This window comes from Salvelinus namaycush, chromosome 25 (genome assembly GCF_016432855.1).
Source record: "Salvelinus namaycush isolate Seneca chromosome 25, SaNama_1.0, whole genome shotgun sequence".
Lineage (NCBI taxonomy): Eukaryota > Metazoa > Chordata > Actinopteri > Salmoniformes > Salmonidae > Salvelinus > Salvelinus namaycush.
Genome location: NC_052331.1, coordinates 17,537,674 through 17,556,320, shown reverse-complemented (window position 1 = coordinate 17,556,320; position 18,647 = coordinate 17,537,674). Strand labels below are relative to the sequence as shown.

The window sequence follows — 18,647 nt, the reverse complement described above, 5'->3', positions numbered from 1 at the left end:
TCCCCAAAGTTTTCTTCTTCCTTTCTATCTATGTTTTTCTTCCAGCTCCTTTATGGCCTGCCCGTTCTGTCCGTTCTGTCCATTCTCTACCGCCACCAGACTACAGTGTAATTAACTCAGAGGAACAACTGACAGTCACTTGGACCCTCCCACATAGACATGGCTCACCGGGTAGACTGGAAATAGATCATTTAGATACAGACTTTTAAGTGGGATAAACGTTTTCAAGGACAGACTGGGTCTCACCGACAAACCGCCTCCAACTCATTGTGCTCCCTCCCTCCCTCCCTCCCTCCCTCCCTCCCTCCCTCCCTCCCTCCCTCCCTCCCTCCCTCCCTCCCTCCCTCAACAGAAGCAGGCCTTTCAGTCTCTCCCTCTATACTCCCCATGGTCCACCACTTCCCTCCTCCATCTATCCTCGTTCCCCACCTCTGTGTGTCTGCTCTACCACCACTGTCCTGAGGGTGCTCTCTCACTCTCTCTCTCTCTCTGCTTTCCTTCCTCTCCTGCACCCGCCACCGGGATCGATATGGACGCAGAGGGAGAAGGGGCGACCTGTCTGTCAAAGCTACAGGTGAAGAAAGGCTCATATGATGAAAGCGTGCTCTGTATATTAAACGGAACGACCCTGGTGGGGGGAGGAAGGAGGAGGGGGGAGAGGGAAATATCAATAAGCTCCTGCTAAAAGAGAGATAAGGCCAAACAGCAATGAGAGAAGAGGGGGATGAGAGGAGGGGTGGAGAAGACTGAGGAAAAGAGAGAGAAAGAACCCTAAGTGAGGATCTGCTGGACGATAGGACAAGAGAAGAGCTGGAGACCGAACGAAGAAGAGAGGAGGAGGGAAAAGATGAAACCAGTAAAACCATGAGACTTCCAAAACATTACATGATGGAACAAGTCATGAAACAATTATGATAACACAAAGCTAAAAACGAGTGAAGTGAGTAAACAGCTGAGGAATGGAAAATAGTGAAAAGAAAGAGTAGAGCTAAAGAGCTGAGAGAGGGGGGAGAAAGAGTAGAGCTAAAGAGCTGAGAGAGGGGGGAGAAAGAGTAGAGCTAAAGAGCTGAGAGAGGGGGGAGAAAGAGTACAGCTAAAGAGCTGAGAGAGGGGGGAGAAAGAGTACAGCTAAAGAGCTGAGAGAGGGGGGAGAAAGAGTACAGCTAAAGAGCTGAGAGAGGGGGGAGAAAGAGTACAGCTAAAGAGCCGAGAGAGGGGGGAGAAAGAGTACAGCTAAAGAGCTGAGAGAGGGGGGAGAAAGAGTACAGCTAAAGAGCTGAGAGAGGGGGGAGAAAGAGTACAGCTAAAGAGCTGAGAGAGGGGGGAGAAAGAGTACAGCTAAAGAGCTGAGAGAGGGGGGAGAAAGAGTACAGCTAAAGAGCTGAGAGAGGGGGGAGAAAGAGTACAGCTAAAGAGCTGAGAGAGGGGGGAGAAAGAGTACAGCTAAAGAGCTGAGAGAGGGGGGAGAAAGAGTACAGCTAAAGAGCTGAGAGAGGGGGGAGAAAGAGTACAGCTAAAGAGCTGAGAGAGGGGGGAGAAAGAGTACAGCTAAAGAGCTGAGAGAGGGGGTAGAAAGAGTACAGCTAAAGAGCTGAGAGAGGGGGGAGAAAGAGTACAGCTAAAGAGCTGAGAGAGGGGGGAAAAAGAGTACAGCTAAAGAGCTGAGAGAGGGGGGAGAAAGAGTACAGCTAAAAAGCTGAGAGGGGGGGGAGAAAGAGTACACAGTGCCTTGCAAAAGTATTCACCCCCTTTGGTGTTTTTCCAATTTTGTTGCATTGCAACCTGTAATTTAAATGGATTTTTATTTGGATTTCATGTAATGGACATACACAAAATAGTCCAAATTGGTGGAGTGAAATGAAAAAAATGACCTGTTTCAAAAAATAAATAAAAAATGTAAAACGGAAAAGTGGTGCGTGCATATGTATTCACCCCTTTGCTATGAAGCCCCTAAATAAGATGTGGTGCAACCAATTACCTTCAGAAGTCACATAATTAGTTCAATAAAGTCCACCTGTAGCCTCCCGGGTGGCGCAGTGGTCTAGGGCACTGCATCGCAGTGCTAACTGCGCCACCAGAGTCTCTGGGTTCGCGCCCAGGCTCTGTCGCAGCCGGCCGCGACCGGGAGGTCCGTGGGGCGACGCACAATTGGGCTAGCGTCGTCCGGGTTTGGGAGGGTTTGGCCGGTAGGGATATCCTTGTCTCATCGCGCTCCAGCGACTCCTGTGGCGGGCCGGGCGCAGTGCGCGCTAACCAAGGGGGCCAGGTGCACGGTGTTTCCTCCGACACATTGGTGCGGCTGGCTTCCGGGTTGGAGGCGCGCTGTGTTAAAGAAGCAGTGCGGCTTGGTTGGGTTGTGCTTCGGAGGACGCATGGCTTTCGACCTTCGTCTCTCCCGAGCCCGTACGGGAGTTGTAGCGATGAGACAAGATAGTAATTACTAGCGATTGGATACCACGAAAATTGGGGAGAAAAGGGGATAATTTTTTTTTTTTTTAAAGTCCACCTGTGTGCAATCTAAGTGTCACATGATCTGTCACATGATCTCAGTATATATACACCTGTTCTGAAAGGCCCCAGAGTCTGCAACACCACTAAGCAAGGGGCACCACCAAGCAAGTGGCACCATGAAGACCAAGCAGCTCTCCAAACAGGTCAGGGACAAAGTTGTGGAGAAGTACAGATCAGGGTTGGGTTATAAAAAATACACGGAGCACCATTAAATCCATTATTAAAACTTTTTAAGAATATGGCACCACAACAAACCTGCCAAGAGAGGGCCACCCACCAAAACTCACGCACCAGGCAAGGAGGGCGTTAATCAGAGAGGCAACAAAGAGACCAAAGATAACCCTGAAGGAGCTGCAAAGCTCCACAGCGGAGATTGGAGTATCTGTCCATAGGATCACTTTAAGACGTACACTCCACAGAGCTGGGCTTTACGGAAGAGTGGCCAGAAAAAAGCCATTGCTTCATGAAAAAAATAAGCAAACACATTTGGTGTTCACCAAAAGGCATGTGGGAGACTCCCCAAACATATGGAGAAGGTACTCTGGTCAGATGATACTAAAGTTTAGCTTTTTGGCCATCAAGAAAAACACTATGTCTGGTGCAAACCCAACACCTCTCATTACCCTGACAACACCATCCCCACAGTGAAGCATGGTGGTGGCAGCATCATGCTGTGGGGGTGTTTTTCATCGGCAGGGACTGGGAAACTGGTCAGAATTGAAGGAATGATGGATGGCGCTAAATACAGGGAAATTCTTGAGGGAAACCTGTTTCAGTCTTCCAGAGATTTGAGACTGGGATGGAAGTTCACCTTCCAGCAGGACAATGACCCTAAGCATACTGCTAAAGCAACACTCGAGTGGTTTAAGGGGAAACATTTAAATGTCTTGGAATGGCCTAGTCAAAGCCCAGACCTCAATCCAATTGAGAATCTGTGGTATGACTTAAAGATTGCTGTACACCAGCGGAACCCATCCGACTTGAAGGAGCTGGAGCCGTTTTAACTTGAAGAACGGGCAAAAATCCCAGTGGCTAGATGTGTCAAGCTTATAGAGACAGACCCCAAGAGACTTGCAGCTGTATTTGCTGCAAAAGGTGCCTCTACAAAGTATTGCCTTTGGGGGGATGAATAGTTATGCAGGCTCAAGATTTCAGTTTCTTTGTCTTATTTCTTGATTGTTTCACAATAAGAATTATTTTGTATCTTCAAAGTGGTAGGCATGTTGTGTAAATCAAATGATACAAACCCCCCAAAAATACATTTAAATTCCAGGTTGTTAGGCAACAAAATAGGAAAAATGCCAAGGGGGATGAATACTTTCGCAAGCCACTGTAGCTAAAGAGCTGAGAGAGGGGGGAGAAAGAGTACAGCTAAAGAGCTGAGAGAGGGGGGAGAAAGAGTACAGCTAAAGAGCTGAGAGAGGGGGGAGAAAGAGTACAGCTAAAGAGCTGAGAGAGGGGGTAGAAAGAGTACAGCTAAAGAGCTGAGAGGGGGGGAGAAAGAGTACAGCTAAAGAGCTGAGAGAGGGGGAGAAAGAGTACAGCTAAAGAGCTGAGAGGGGGGGAGAAAGAGTACAGCTAAAGAGCTGAGAAAGGGGGGAGAAAGAGTACAGCTAAAGAGCTGAGAGAGGGGGGAGAAAGAGTACAGCTAAAGAGCTGAGAAAGGGGGGAGAAAGAGTACAGCTAAAGAGCTGAGAAAGGGGGGAGAAAGAGTACAGCTAAAGAGCTGAGAGAGGGGGGAGAAAGAGTACAGCTAAAGAGCTGAGAGAGGGGGGAGAAAGAGTACAGCTAAAGAGCTGAGAGAGGGGGGAGAAAGAGTACAGCTAAAGAGCTGAGAGAGGGGGGAGAAAGAGTACAGCTAAAGAGCTGAGAGGGGGGGGGAAAGAGTACAGCTAAAGAGCTGAGAGAGGGGGGAGAAAGAGTACAGCTAAAGAGCTGAGAGAGGGGGGAGAAAGAGTACAGCTAAAGAGCTGAGAGAGGGGGGAGAAAGAGTACAGCTAAAGAGCTGAGAGAGGGGGAGAAAGAGTACAGCTAAAGAGCTGAGAGAGGGGGGAGAAAGAGTACAGCTAAAGAGCTGAGAGAGGGGGGAGAAAGAGTACAGCTAAAGAGCTGAGAGAGGGGGGAGAAAGAGTACAGCTAAAGAGCTGAGAGAGGGGGGAGAAAGAGTACAGCTAAAGAGCTGAGAGAGGGGGGAGAAAGAGTGGCGAGGAGCTGGAAGACAAGTTAACGACTTTGCAGATTTCATTATAGAGATAGTTAACCCTGTTGATACTAAAGGAGGGCGTTATCCTCTCCGGGGGAGTCCTGCATGGTCCTTCCACCTCCTCGCACACAGACAGATGAGATCATTACAGCTATCAGCACCACCAACATCCACAATTAGCACTTCATTCTCCCTCCTTCACTTCACACACACTCTCTCTCTCTCTCTCTCTCTCTCTCTCTCTCTCTCTCTCTCTCTCTCTCTCTCTCTCTCTCTCTCTCTCTCTCTCTCTCTCTCTCTCTCTCTCTGTTTCTGCTCATGACAGTCTGTAGGTGTCAGTCTGGAGGCAATTTGAGTAAATAAAAAGGGGCCTGCAGTAAACTGCTCTCAGCTTTGGGTGCCCTGCCCCTCCGACCTTTCCCCACTCCTTTAGAAAACCATTTGCCATTTCAGACAAATAATGAGCTTTATGGAAACATGGCTTTGCATACATGCACATGCGCACGTACACACACACACACACACACACACACACACACACACACACACACACACACACACACACACACACACACACACACACACACACACACACACACACACACACACACACACACACACACACACACACACACACTCACCTGTGAAGCAGACAGGACACTTGAAGGTGCCGCCCATGCCCTCGAAGCTGTGCTCGATCAGGTGGCATTGGAGTTTGGCTGGCGAGTCGAATGACTGACTGCAGAGCTTACACTCATGGTTCAGACCCTCTTCTATGGAGAAAGAAACAAGAAAACACCCCAAATAAGACAGTCAGAAGTGAATAATCAGAGCACCAACAGCAAAGAGGGATCCAGTCTATTCCTTTTCTTTTCTCCTCCTTCCCCATTTCATTTAGCTCCAACACATTTGTGTCAAAGGCTCCTGCCTGTGACTTTCACGGCTCGTACGAGAAGCAATATAATGTGTGATCTAGACCCATCAGGCATAAATTGGACGGCCAGTGGGGGGCCTAATTGCACAGGAGAGGTCTTGCACTTTGAACATGGCAAGCTTGGCTCTTTTTGATTGGCTTACACACAAATTAATTTCTGGGCGACTTGGTTTGGGCAAATGAATGTGTAGTGCAGTGCTAGGTTGATAAGGGAAAGTGCAATACACGAAGAAGCATATAGGCTAATGTACAGATTAAGTGACAAATTTAAGAATAGCCAAGCGTGGAAACAGACTCATTTCCTAATCAAAATCGAATAATAAACAATACGAGTAGCATTCAATTGGACCACAAAAAGTGGTCATTACAGAGATGTCACCATATCAACCTTTACATACGTCCCTTCGTTATCACCATGGCAACCCACTACATAACCACCGACGACATTATTCTGATTATTGTGGATGAGTAGAATACAAATCTGTTTTGTCCACTTCAATTTGACTCCATCTCTCCTAGAATACAAATCTCCTATATTTATCATAACTAATACATAAAGTGAGATATTGCCCATGACAATGGCGTGTGTCTCCATTCCCCCATCACATTAGAATGTGTGGCACGTCTTCCTACAGACGTTAGATTACCTTGGACCGACGAGGCAGTTGATAGCTGAAATAACTGGCGTTGGTTCAGACGCTGAACCTGCCCTACCGCTCATTTGCTGCACAACGATCCGCTGACTCAGATATCGACAGAGCCAATTTGGAGCGGAGCTGCCCATCTCCTGAACTGCACGTCAATAAAAACCTTGTGCACTCTCCATGGGGTTGGGCCTGTGCTCTGTCAAAGTTCCCCTGTCCCGTGAAGTATGGGTCTAGGCATGGGGCCAACTAGAGGGGGGTGGGGGATATGGGGAGGAGGGTCTCAGGGGGCCCAACCAGGGCCAGGGCTCATCCTTCAGTCTCTACAGCCCAATGCACACAACATGGGCCCAGGGTGCCAGATGTGCAAACACACAATCCACCAGCTGTGGCCATACCAGGCCCTGGAGGATCAAAGCGGAGTGTTACCGGATGGGCCTTGGGCAAATCTGGCAACGCCGCTCAGCTAAACAACAATGGCCTGCGATGAACGGGAACAGATTGAACCCAGATCCACCTAGATGCCCGTGTTTTAAAACCCCAGCCCACACACTGCCAGTGACTTTCCCATTTGTACTTTTATGGTCAATTGTTGTTTCGCTGCTCAAAGCACACATTAAACAACATGGGCTGGTTCACTCCACTAACAACATTTGGCAAAATTATAACAATCTACTAATTTCTGAAACCTGCAGTCGATTACAACAAGCTTTACAACATAACATAAATAAACAAATTACAATATCAGGTTCAATTAAATTGGTTTAAACCTTTACAAGTGAGGTGGAGTCACTTCATAAGGGTGTTACAGTAACAAAGAAATTAAGTTGTTCATCTGTTTTGGTGACTAGCCTATTCTATACTTCAAGATTGAACTAGAGTATGGAGTGAAAAATACAACCCAATGAACTGGGCTGTTCTAGAAAAAAGGGCAACATGGTGAGTCTACTCATGTATTACATACAGAGTCTGTTTATGCTGTATGTCACCACATGCTCCTGTAGGCCTGCCGTCTTCTTATAACCTAACCATCTGGCCCTGTAAAGCAGATGAGGAAATTCTACTAAGGCCTCAAAACAAACATTTAAAGCTGGCATAGTCTGGATGAGCTATTGTCTTACAGTGTGTGTCTGGCTCAGTGGCTTACAGTGTGGATGGATAGGTACAAATAACAATCAGAGGAGATGGTCATGTCGCTTGTGAACTTGCCCTCCCTTTCGAAAGAAGAGACACGCGTGTGTATGTGTGTGCATCATTTGTGCACCTGTTTAAGATAGCGATAGAGTTGGAGTTGGATCACTATCCACTTTGATCCCCATTCAACGTGGCTGTGTGTGTGTGTGTGTGTGTGTGTGTGTGTGTGTGTGTGTGTGTGTGTGTGTGTGTGTGTGTGTGTGTGTGTGTGTGTGTGTATTCAGAGTACTCCATGCCTGTGCCCATAGGTGCAGCCATGGTTTGATCCTGGAGCACATTCCTGTCCCTTCAGATACCTGGCCTGCCTCATTATGCAGATAACTCTGCACCTGCCCAACTGTCTGACCTTGGGTGCATGCGTGTTTGTGTGGGTGAGTGTGAGTGTGTGTGTATGTGTGAATCTAAGACATTTGTTTGCTTGTTAGTATGAGAAGTATTCACTACTGTGTGTATGTGTGCATGTGTGTATGTGTATTTTCGTGTAAGTGTGTAAGTGTGCATGTGTGTATTTGTGTAAGTGTGTATGTGTGTATTTGTGTATGTGTGTATGTGAAGAGTGAGTGTGTGTGTAAAAGAACACACGACAAGTGTGGAGTGTACAAGTCTGTTCCGCACTGACAGTCCCTGTAATGTTGCTGTGTATGGGGGGGCGGGTTTGTATGCAGCAAGGGAGCAGGGGTTGGATCACACTGGCAGCCTGTTCCTTAGTGAGAGTCAGGGGAGGAAGTCAGCCAGTGCGCCCCTATAGCTCCCTCGTCGGTGTGAGGTCACTTCCTGTCGCTCCCCTGGCCTCCCCCAGGGCTGTCCAATCAGCACGGAGCATCCAAGAGCCCCCACCCCGGCCCACTCTGCACCGACAGGAGCAGACTCTGGATATAGTCACAGAGCCACTGGGGACTGGCAGCTCTCTCTGTCTCTCTCCCTCCCTCTCTCTGTCTCCCTCCCTCCCTCCCTCCCTCCCTCCCTCCCTCCCTCCCTCCCTCCCTCCCTCCCTCCCTCCCTCCCTCCCTCCCTCCCCCTTTCTCTCCCTTTCCTTCCACCTCCCTCTCCCTCCATTCTCCTGAGTGTCCCTCCCTCCACTGCCACCACCCTGTCCCCCTGCACTCATAAGAGAAATCCTTTAGATGAGAGCTGCTCTGTTCCTGCTCCTCTAAGCGTCCCTGACACAAGCAAAGTAAGCCTATCTGCATATCCACAGGGCCTGGTGGCACTCCTAAGGCTCATGGTTTATGTATTTCACAGCTCCTTAAAACACAAACGCCTAATATCTCTCCCATGTGGAAGGAGGGAGACGGAGGTGGAATACTATTTCTAAAAAAGGACAGTACTATTTCTTCTTCTTGTGTTTAGTCTTTAGCAACCAGGCTGAAGTTCATGTTCTGTTGAAGGTTGTTTGGGACACTGGGGTTTGTTTTCTTGCTATCTTGTCTGGCTGTCCAAGTTGTGTTGCTTACACCACTTATACATGAATGATAGTACAGCTTTGTATATACAGTATGAGTATGTAGAGTACAGATATAGGATCTTAATTTGATCACTTTTTTGTACATACTGTAACCCTCTGAGAACCATATGTTTATTTGAGCTTGGTGAGATCGTGGTTGTCCTAAGGTTATTTTGCTTACAACCTTCCCACATCTTTCTGGGAATGGTGCAGGACAGTTGCTTAACTTTGGAATATTCTCAGTACATTTAAGGAACTTGACAAAAAACATTATTTTCTCTGTATTTCATTACTTGAACAGAACGTTTCCTTAAAGTTCAAACATATTTATTTCACAGCTCCTTGTGATATTAAAACAATGTTGCAAATGTCAGAGAGACAGACAGCAAGGTTTATACAAATCTCCACTGTTGAAAACCAAAACGAAATGTGAGATAATGTCTTCATGCTTTTTACAGTGTAGATCTAGTATATACATTGCCTGGATGGGCTGATGAGACAATGGATTGCTCAGTCTGATGGAACAGAGTAAATAGGCATTTTAACATCATAGATTTAGCCGGTGGCAACTTGTGGAATTGACACTGGCTGGAACTCAGCATCCAGGATTAGACCCACCCGTTGTATAATGTACTATAGGCCACATAGAACAAGTAGAATACATCTGAGGAAATTGCCAGGCATAAAATGACATTACCATTTCCCTTTTAGTCATTCAGCAGACGCTCTTATCCAGAGTGCATTCATCTTAAGAAAGCTAGGTGAGACAATAACATATCATAATCGTTGCAAGTATATTTTCCCTCAATAAAGTAGTTATCAGCAAAGTCAGTGGTAGGAGGAAAATACTGGGGGGGCGCCTTGGGATTTATTGAGATGGGGTTCAGACATTTGTGAAAGATGGGCAGGGACTCGCTGTCCTGAAAGGAGGAGGCTTGTTCCACTATACAGGACACAGTAGGCCACAAAACCCAGACTGGGCCACAGCTGTTTCTGTTTCTGAAAGACTCTTAGAAATTGACAGAAGGCAAGAGAAGGATATCATTTGGGTTTTGAGAGGACATACTAGTATATAGAGAAAAGCTATATGGTTGTGTATGGTACTGTAGCATGGTAGAGTAGACATCTCAGGGCCTGTAAACAGTAGGTGGGTTTATTTGGCTCTACCTCTCCACGGGAACTATATATTAACATATAATGGGGGGGAAATCAGAGTGATTAAGGCCCAGGGAATTATGGGTGAATACAAATCAACTCCACCTCTCTGTGCGGTGGTGTGTGTGTGTGTGTTCTCTGGAGATATAGAACCACTTCTCATGTGGAACTCGGTTCATTTTAGAGATACTACAAGGCCCATTAGAGCGTTGAGAAGAGGAAGGGGGCGGGGATGTGGATGTAGCTGGTAGGTGGGAGCTAGCTACCGCACAGGGACCAGGCTCCCACTGGACCTAGGCTGATTGGAGAACTGGCGCCTGGAGGCGAACATAACTAATATCTATCTCCTGCCTTCTCAGTTTAAAGAGGAGGACATGCAATTATGTACAACATTATAGAATAAACCCTATAGGAAAGCTATCTAATCCTGGAAATCACCCTCATTACTATAAAAGTATGATGATAACGATGACCTAATATGGTCAAATGCTAGGTAATTACCTCGTTAGGACTGATAAAATGACCTTTATACCAGATATATGAGGGAAACAAGAATAATATAGGAGAGATGTGTAGCGGGGAGAAGAGTACCCACTCATGACAAAAGAGAGAATAATGGAATCTGGAAGATTGCGAGGAGAGAACAAGGAGAGAGAACCAAGGTGTCACAGACAGGCAGACAAACAGACCTCATGTCAGGTTCCCAAGTTCATGCCATTTCTGTGTGACGTTTATTCCAACCCTCCAGAGGGAACCGAACCAAGGGGTGAGATTGTCGGGTGTGACATGTCAGTGGGGGAGATTGGGGTGGGGGCTTCAGGGGGGATACAAGTCTGTGTCCCAAATGGCACCTCTATTCTCTTTATAGTGCCCTACTTTTAAACCAGGGCCCATATCGCTCTGGTTAAAAGTAGTGCACTATGAAGGGAATAGGGTGCCATTTGGGACACAGTCTCTGGGAGAGTGTCAGGTCTGATGCAGGCTGAAACTGAACCTGAACGCACGGCAGTGTGCAGTGCACAGTGCACGTTGTAGGTGCTAAACAGAGCACAGCTCGTCTGCACTTCCTCTCTATCTACGCCACCTACATTAAATGCCTCGTACCATCCCAATGGCGGTCGCGGTGGCTGGGTCCAGGCACATACTGACTTGCCAAACTGACAGGGGTTTGGTGTCGAGATAAAAATGCGTAACGTCTGAAGACACGGTAGCAAAGGTGTAGCCTGGTAACGGGTAATGCACAGGTTATGCACAGACTACTACAATGCATACAAAGACATGCTATAATCAATCAATCGTCAGAAGACATTAGACATGTGGCATTTTCTCTCTAGCTAATCAGTATTCAGCTGAAGTTAAGGATGCTGCTGTAGGTTAGTCTGTACTACACCAGAGAAAAAGAGCTGGAGTTTACACGCTACTTAGGGGCTATACAATCTACTTTGTTGCTAAATAGCTATCAGTTTCACCATCATTCCTAATGCAAGAAAGACACATGTCATAACTTGGACAAATTAATAGTTGGTAGGTCATTGAGGCTTGCGCAAACACACACAAAAAACCACCACAACAAAAGGGAGAGCAGAGCAGAAGACTTGTTAACGAATTATGTGTAGGCACTGCAGCTTGAGGCTAGGTATGGAGGTCCGTCGGGGACAAACAGTGCAGGCTAGCTGCTGAGATGGATGGCAGTGGAGCACTAGACCCCCTGCAGCCCCACAAACACCATTCTGCAGTCAACTGCTCTCTTTTACTTCATCCAGGCCCTATTCTAAACTGCTGGGCCTTTTTCTTTTTAGGAGAAAATAAAGGTCAAATGGACTATAGCCCTGCGTCACAGCATAACACGACTCTGACTCTGAAGAGAGAAAAACACAGAAGCAAATCATACAAACAGGCAAAGAAGAGCAAGCAAGGGAGGGAGAGGGGGGATGAATCTAACAAGAATCTCTCTTTCTACCCATGAAAAGAGTGAGTGACCTGAATGTAAAAAGTTAACTACGACACACATGCAAGAGCCTTTCTTCCCTCGCCTCATTGTGGCAGCAGCGTTGTGCAGGCTGAGGGGCGTGTGGCTCTATAGGGTCATATGTGGCCCATCCACACAAAGGAACGGGAGAGGAGAGAGGACTGGAGAGAGGGGCTGGCGAAATGGAGAGAGGCCCCTTGGCTGGGCTCGCGGCATGGAGCACTGTACAATTAGCCAGCCCCTGTGTTTCTGCCAGCTTATAATTATCAGTGCTCTCCTTAATTGACCCCCTTAGCCTGCTGCAGAGGGACCCCCCCCCCCACCCCCCCCCATCCCCTCCTCTCTCCTCTACACCCCCCACACCCCCCTCTACCCCTGTGCTTGGCGCAGACCACAGAGCACCGAGCACCACGCCGGGCTCTCCAAAGTCATTTAGAAAAACGCTCATATTTTCCACACAAAAAAGAGAGGGGAACATTTGGTGAGAGAGAATTCATCATCAGGTGTCTAGAGGTTTTCCGTAATAGAAAAAGCGAGTCCCACTGAGCACGCTCCATGTAGCGGCCAGCCACGCATGCTCGGGACCAGCAAGCCACCGTTCGCAGCGGGTCCGCCAGACATTAGCATCATTTTATATAACACAGGCGCCTGCGCTGGAAATTTAATACATCTCAGCAAATACGAGACAGACGTTTTGCATAATCATTTTTTTTCTTGCTCTGTGAGAGACATACTCTCTCGCTACCTAATCTGTCCCTAGTCTAGTCTATTCTCTCTCCTGTCCTGTCTTTCTCTCTCTCTCCCTTGCTCCCTCTCTCTCTCGCCCCATGGTGCTGTTCTCACTAGGAGAGGGGAAGTTCATTACCTCAGCTAAATCAGAATTAGTCCCTTCATTTTGACGGGGCGAACTTCATTAGAAAGGCCCTCCCTTAATCCAGCCGGGAGGACTGATGAATCTACATGGGGCCATAATTTGCTTCACACAGCATATTCAGCTACTTCCTCCTTCTTTCCTCTCCCCTTCGATCTTGCCTTATGTATTCACAGTTACATTTTCATTCCATCAAGAGAAAGAACCTGAGAGGAAAACACCTGGATATAATGAAGTAATGGGAGCAGAGAGGGTGTAAAGAGAGAGGGAGTTATGCTGTTTGGAACGTCCCGTCTCCCCAACAGACTGTGGAGCCTCTGGGGCTGAACTGCTACAGAATGGCTGGGTTGGTTGGCGGACACTCAAATATAGAACCACAGTGGACTCAGTCTGAGAGTTTAAATATGATCTAATAGCCTACAAGGCCAAGTGCAATTGAGAACAAAAGAGGGAGAGATATGGGAGAGAGGGAGAGAGAGATAGAAAGAGAGAGAGAGGAAAACAGTTAAGTCACACATTTTGGGGTGAAAGAGAAACACGACATCCACCACAGCAGTTCACCAGAATCAAGCCAACACCACAACATCCAGAGATGTGGATGAGGATGGACAGTCCCTGACTAGCATCCACTGTGTCATCACTGTGCCTGGTGCCTGGTGTCAGGCAGATGTGCTGCTTGGCATGGCAGCTACTCTCTCTACGCTCCCCAGCCACCCCATAAAAAAAGAAAGCCCACTGGCTCCCTCTTCCCCCTCCCCCTTCTCCCCCCTCCCAAAAAGTCCACTGACTCCAGGGTGGCGCTGAGACGAGTCTCCCCCCCTCCTCCCCCCTCCCAGGCCTCTGTCCCCCATGCTACGCCCCTGCAGCCTCCCTCCCTCATCACCTCCTCACAGGGGTCCCCTGACTGGTAATCTCCTCCCTCCAATGTGAAATCTCTGACAGCGATGCCCCGTGCTCTTACCCCCTCCCTTCGTGGCTGATGGGTAAATTGGAATGGCGCACCCTGCTGGCGCCGAGAGCTCTGAACAGAGCCCAGGCACACACACGCTGGGGTACCCCCGTCGACGCCCCGTGTCTAATATAGTGGACACGCACACTCTCTCGGAGTGGCAATAACACACAGACGCACACTCACATACCCATAAGATCACACAGACACACTTATGCACCCACACACACACACACACACACACACACATACCCATAAAAGCAAACACAGAGACACACACACAAACGTGCCAAGCCATTGAAGGAAAGCGCTCCACGCATGATTTATATTCTCACTAATCTACATAAAGATTGAATATGTGATAAATAAACAGATACCAGGAATTGAGTCAATATATGTTCAAATTCAAATGTGCATCATCTGGGACACGGCTCAGCGTGTGTGCCTCTGCTCTCATCTGCAGCCACTGACTGCACCTGACTTCCGTTGCCATAGTTTCCATTATCTGAACCCATCGACATCAAATGAAAGGATGGAAAAGGACACACAAGAAAATGATTCACTAATCCAACAAATAAAAGGGTGCCTACTAGATTTCATAGCCCCAAGAATAGCGCCAGTGCACCATAGCATTGCTCCGTACGTGGAGGTTCAACACATTAATAAACATTATTAAATCAGAGCCTGCCTCGGTTTTTTCTCTCCAGTCAGGCATCAGAGTAGGATTTCCCAGAGGCCTGCTAGTCTAGCTGTCAAAATATTCCATCCCTCCAACCCCATCCCATCTCTGTCTATTTTTTCTCCTCCTCTGTCGATTCTCTGAAGCATGCGTGGACGGTTGAGTCCACTCTCAAATCACAGGGACGTCCTGAAATAGTCGGACAGGACCCGGAGGGGGTAAAGATCACTGCAGAGGAAGCCACACAGGCATTCCTGTCAGAACAGACCCATGGCTTTCACAGGGCCAGGGGTGAGGTGAGGGGGGGGAGGGGGGGGGGCAGCGAAAGCCTCAGAGCCACAGACATGACATACATTTCATTACACTTAAACCAACTGTGGGTTCAGCTCAGAAACCTTGTATGATCTCGGAGGGAAAAGGATGTGGAAAGTGGAGGTAGGAGGAGTGACTTTTAGAAAGAGGACAATGGCGAGGTGGACAAAGAAAGAGAGGAGGCGGTGGACTAATTGCTCGGGGGTTTGTCCAATGTTTTTTTTCTTCCTGTAAGTGCTTTTGTGTAACGCTCAATTGTGCCTTTGAGACGAACATACAGCACATCCATTTTGAAGATGTCAATGAAAAGCATGCCTATTATCATGCATTATATATGACACAGAGCAGTATAACCCATTTGAATATTTCCTTTTTGGTTTTTAGAAATACACTTTCATACCACCCTTTTTCAACATATTACTTGTACTTTTAAGAAAGCTGCACTATTGCCATTTCCACCCATCAGGAGGAGCCCAGGGGAGCCATGAGACCCTCCTCATCTATACTCCCCAGCCACTCTCTTCAGCTCTGCTCCTTGTCCAAGCCCCTCAGCACTACTCCTCAGCCCTGCTCCTCATCCCCAGCCCAGTCCGCTCCTCATCCCTAGCTCAGTCCGCTCCTCATCCAACCTCCTCAGCCCCAATTCTCCTCATGCTTGCTCATGCTTGCTCATCCCCTGCTTCCCAAACCTGCTCCCCAGTCTGTTCTCCCCAGCTCTGCTCTGTGTTCGCTGTTCTCTGACGGCTCCATTTAGTTCCTCTCAGTAAACACAACACAGCCTTGGATGGACCTGAGATGAGAGGAGAGAAAGGAGGAAAGGAGGAAAGGAGAGAAAAATGCACTTATCCCAGACATGCCCAGAGTAGTATTTTCAGAGAGAATAAGAGAAAGAGAGAGAGAGAGAGAGAGAGAGAGAGAGAGAGAGAGAGAGAGAGAGAGAGAGAGAGAGAGAGAGAGAGAGCAAAAGAGAGAGTGAATTTCTCCATGGCCTTGGTGAGAGACCACTTGTCAATTAAGACTGTCAGAGGATGCTCCTCGAAAACAAGAGTCAGATCTCAGGAGAGGTCTTCAGGGAGAGTGCTCAGTCTGGGGACACTGGGGGTTGGAGGAGAAGAGAGACACAGCCCTCTATAAAGCTACTAGCCAATCATACTGTACACAGGGTCAAGATGAATCTGCTCTCTGGTTTGTCTCAGTCAGATAGTCTACTTGCTACTGTAACTCCGCTTGGGGGAAAAGCTGATCTCCTTTCATTCTCTAGTAATAGATTCCCTATAAACATACTCTACTGGCTAACACAGCATTCTGTGAAATATCATATACTATCTAGCCTGCTTTGGTTGACAAAGGTTCTCTTCCTAGTGTTCTATTCATTGGAGTATTATTAGAAAGGCTATAGAATTACAAAACACCATTGTTATCACATACAGGAAGGAAACCCTTGTTCATTACCCTGCTATGAAGTCGAGGATTTAGAATTAGAATCAGCTGGGTTTTGTTTTTTTACTGTGACAATCTGACTGCTGTTATGTTGCCAATCTCCTTCCAGCTGTCAGAAGACGTACCATATCTCTGACAAGATCACAAAACACTTTCAAACAGACTTCTGACATGTCTGATATATCTTCAAAACTCACTGGCAGCCATTGCTTGATTCCCCCATTGACTTGTGGCGGGTTTAAGTCGAGGAAGAAACTTTTCATGTTTCTTAACTGGTTGCTACATGTGACATCAGAGTGCATGAGCATGTGGCAGAATGGTATTGTCCAGGGGAGTGAATCCTCGGTCTACCCGTCACCACCTCCTGACGTGGGACAAAGAAGATTAAAACACTCTGTGTCTGATTGACAGGCTCGGCACAGCTTCTAGGAAGATGACAGCTCTCTAAGTCACACAAAAAAAGGCAACTCGTCTAATTTTAACTCCGACTACAACACCAACGGAGAACCGACCACCCATCTGTCAAAACCCACAAAAAGAATACTTCCTCGAGAGAAAAAAAAACAAGCATGCTGCGATGCTGCACCACACTAAATAACAGTGCTAACAATCAAACAGAGAAACAGAGTTGAGAAAAACAACAATAGGGAGGAGAGAGACAAAAAGGGCTGAGAAGGCGCCATCTCCCTCTGGTGCACGCCAACAGCAGGAGCCTGTGAGATTGTGACAACACTTTGAAACATTTCTGTTACTTTCTCAGAACATGTCTGATGACGTGGCTCCGATGTGATGTGGTGCTTCTGCCACAGCCTAGTCCCATTGCACCGTACAGTCGACCGGGCAAGCTGTGGTTACCCGAAGAAACAACATACACCCCTCTGACTACACTTGACATTTGTAATGACAGGAAGAAAGGGAGAGAGAGAGATAGCAAAAGAGAGACAGCGAGAGAGAGCGAGAGAGAGAGAGAGAGAGAGAGAGCGAGAGAGAGAGAGAGAGAGAGAGAGAGAGAGAGAGAGAGAGAGAGAGAGAGAGCGAGAGAGAGAGAGCAAAAGTAGGAGGAGGGTGAAGGAGTGAGAGCAGGAACTGGAAGAGATCGATGAGTGAAATAGTATGTGAGAATATCATTTTGTATTCTTTGGGTTTGTTGTGTTTAAAGGAGGATCGGATTGGGGGAGGGAGCTGCTTCCTGACGTTGTCACGTTGTGTAGCGAAGGCAAGCAGGGTCGCGCACTAAATGATTCACTGAAAACGGAATCTTTTACATCGGCGTCAGCAATTCAGCCAGGCGCCCCTGTAGGGGAATTCTTTCTGTGTGTTTTTATTGAAGTCTGTGCCGAGCGCGCCCAAAAGCTCTGACAGGGGGCCCCCGCGGGCTCTTGTCTTCACCTCTAAATCATAAGATGGAGAGATGAAGCTCCCTCTGTGCTCCCAATTATACCCCTCAACACCGTCTCGCACACACACACACACTAAGACACTTAGACATGCTCACACTTACACGTGCACGCACACACACACACACACACACACACACACACACACACTAAGACACTTAGACATGCTCACACTTACACGTGCACGCACACACACACACACACACACACACACACACACACACACACACACACACACACACACACACACACACACACACACACACACACACACACACACACACACACACACACACACACACACACACACACACACACACACACATAGAAGCCCAGCCCTCCCCGCCCCAAAACTAAAAATGTGCAGAGAAGAAAACCCTAAAAAGCCTAATACAGTCCTGGTGGGGACTCCTCGATCGGTGGGGTTCAGCTATACTCGGAGCAGAACAGCGGGCGCTAGCTGCTGGAACAGCTGACAGGCTCGATCCGACCGGCGGCCCTGTCCCCCACGGCCTGTCAGAGCTCACTCTACGGCGTGACGGTTAGTTGCTCCGTCTCCAGGGACACGCCTCAAAGGCATACATCCCTTACATGACAGGCCCCTCCTCTGACCCATGGAGGCTTCACGGCCTTGCCCCAATTACGACTTCCAGTAGGGGGAGCCACAGGTTATGTGCACCCCTCTAGCCTCCTCACCTCTCCCCTTATCCCTGGCAACTGGGATCCCCTACAACCAGGCTCCCAGCTTGATCAGAGGAGGTATGGGGGAACGGGTGGTGGGGGGGGGGGGGGGGGGGGTGAGCATGCAAAGAGAGGGTTGAGGTGTAATTTAATCGTAGGGCACAGCTGCGCAAACAGGGGTATCAAGGAATGTTCGTCTGCTGATGGAATGGACTTTGCATGAATGGTCCCGCTTTTCGCCCAAAAACATTTTCCACATCTTAG

General features: G+C 47.9%; 1 protein-coding gene across 3 annotated transcripts in view; it reads right to left on the bottom strand.

The window, feature by feature from the left end:
- The window catches only part of LOC120020314 (zinc finger protein 521-like), a 163,969-nt gene that overhangs the window by 27,842 nt on the left and 117,480 nt on the right, over positions 1 to 18,647 (bottom strand). For all 3 annotated transcript variants that reach the window (XM_038963886.1, XM_038963888.1, XM_038963887.1), the window contains exon 6: positions 5,356 to 5,487. In XM_038963886.1, the coding sequence (XP_038819814.1) occupies positions 5,356 to 5,487 (132 nt within the window). The remainder of the gene's footprint in view (positions 1 to 5,355; positions 5,488 to 18,647) is intronic.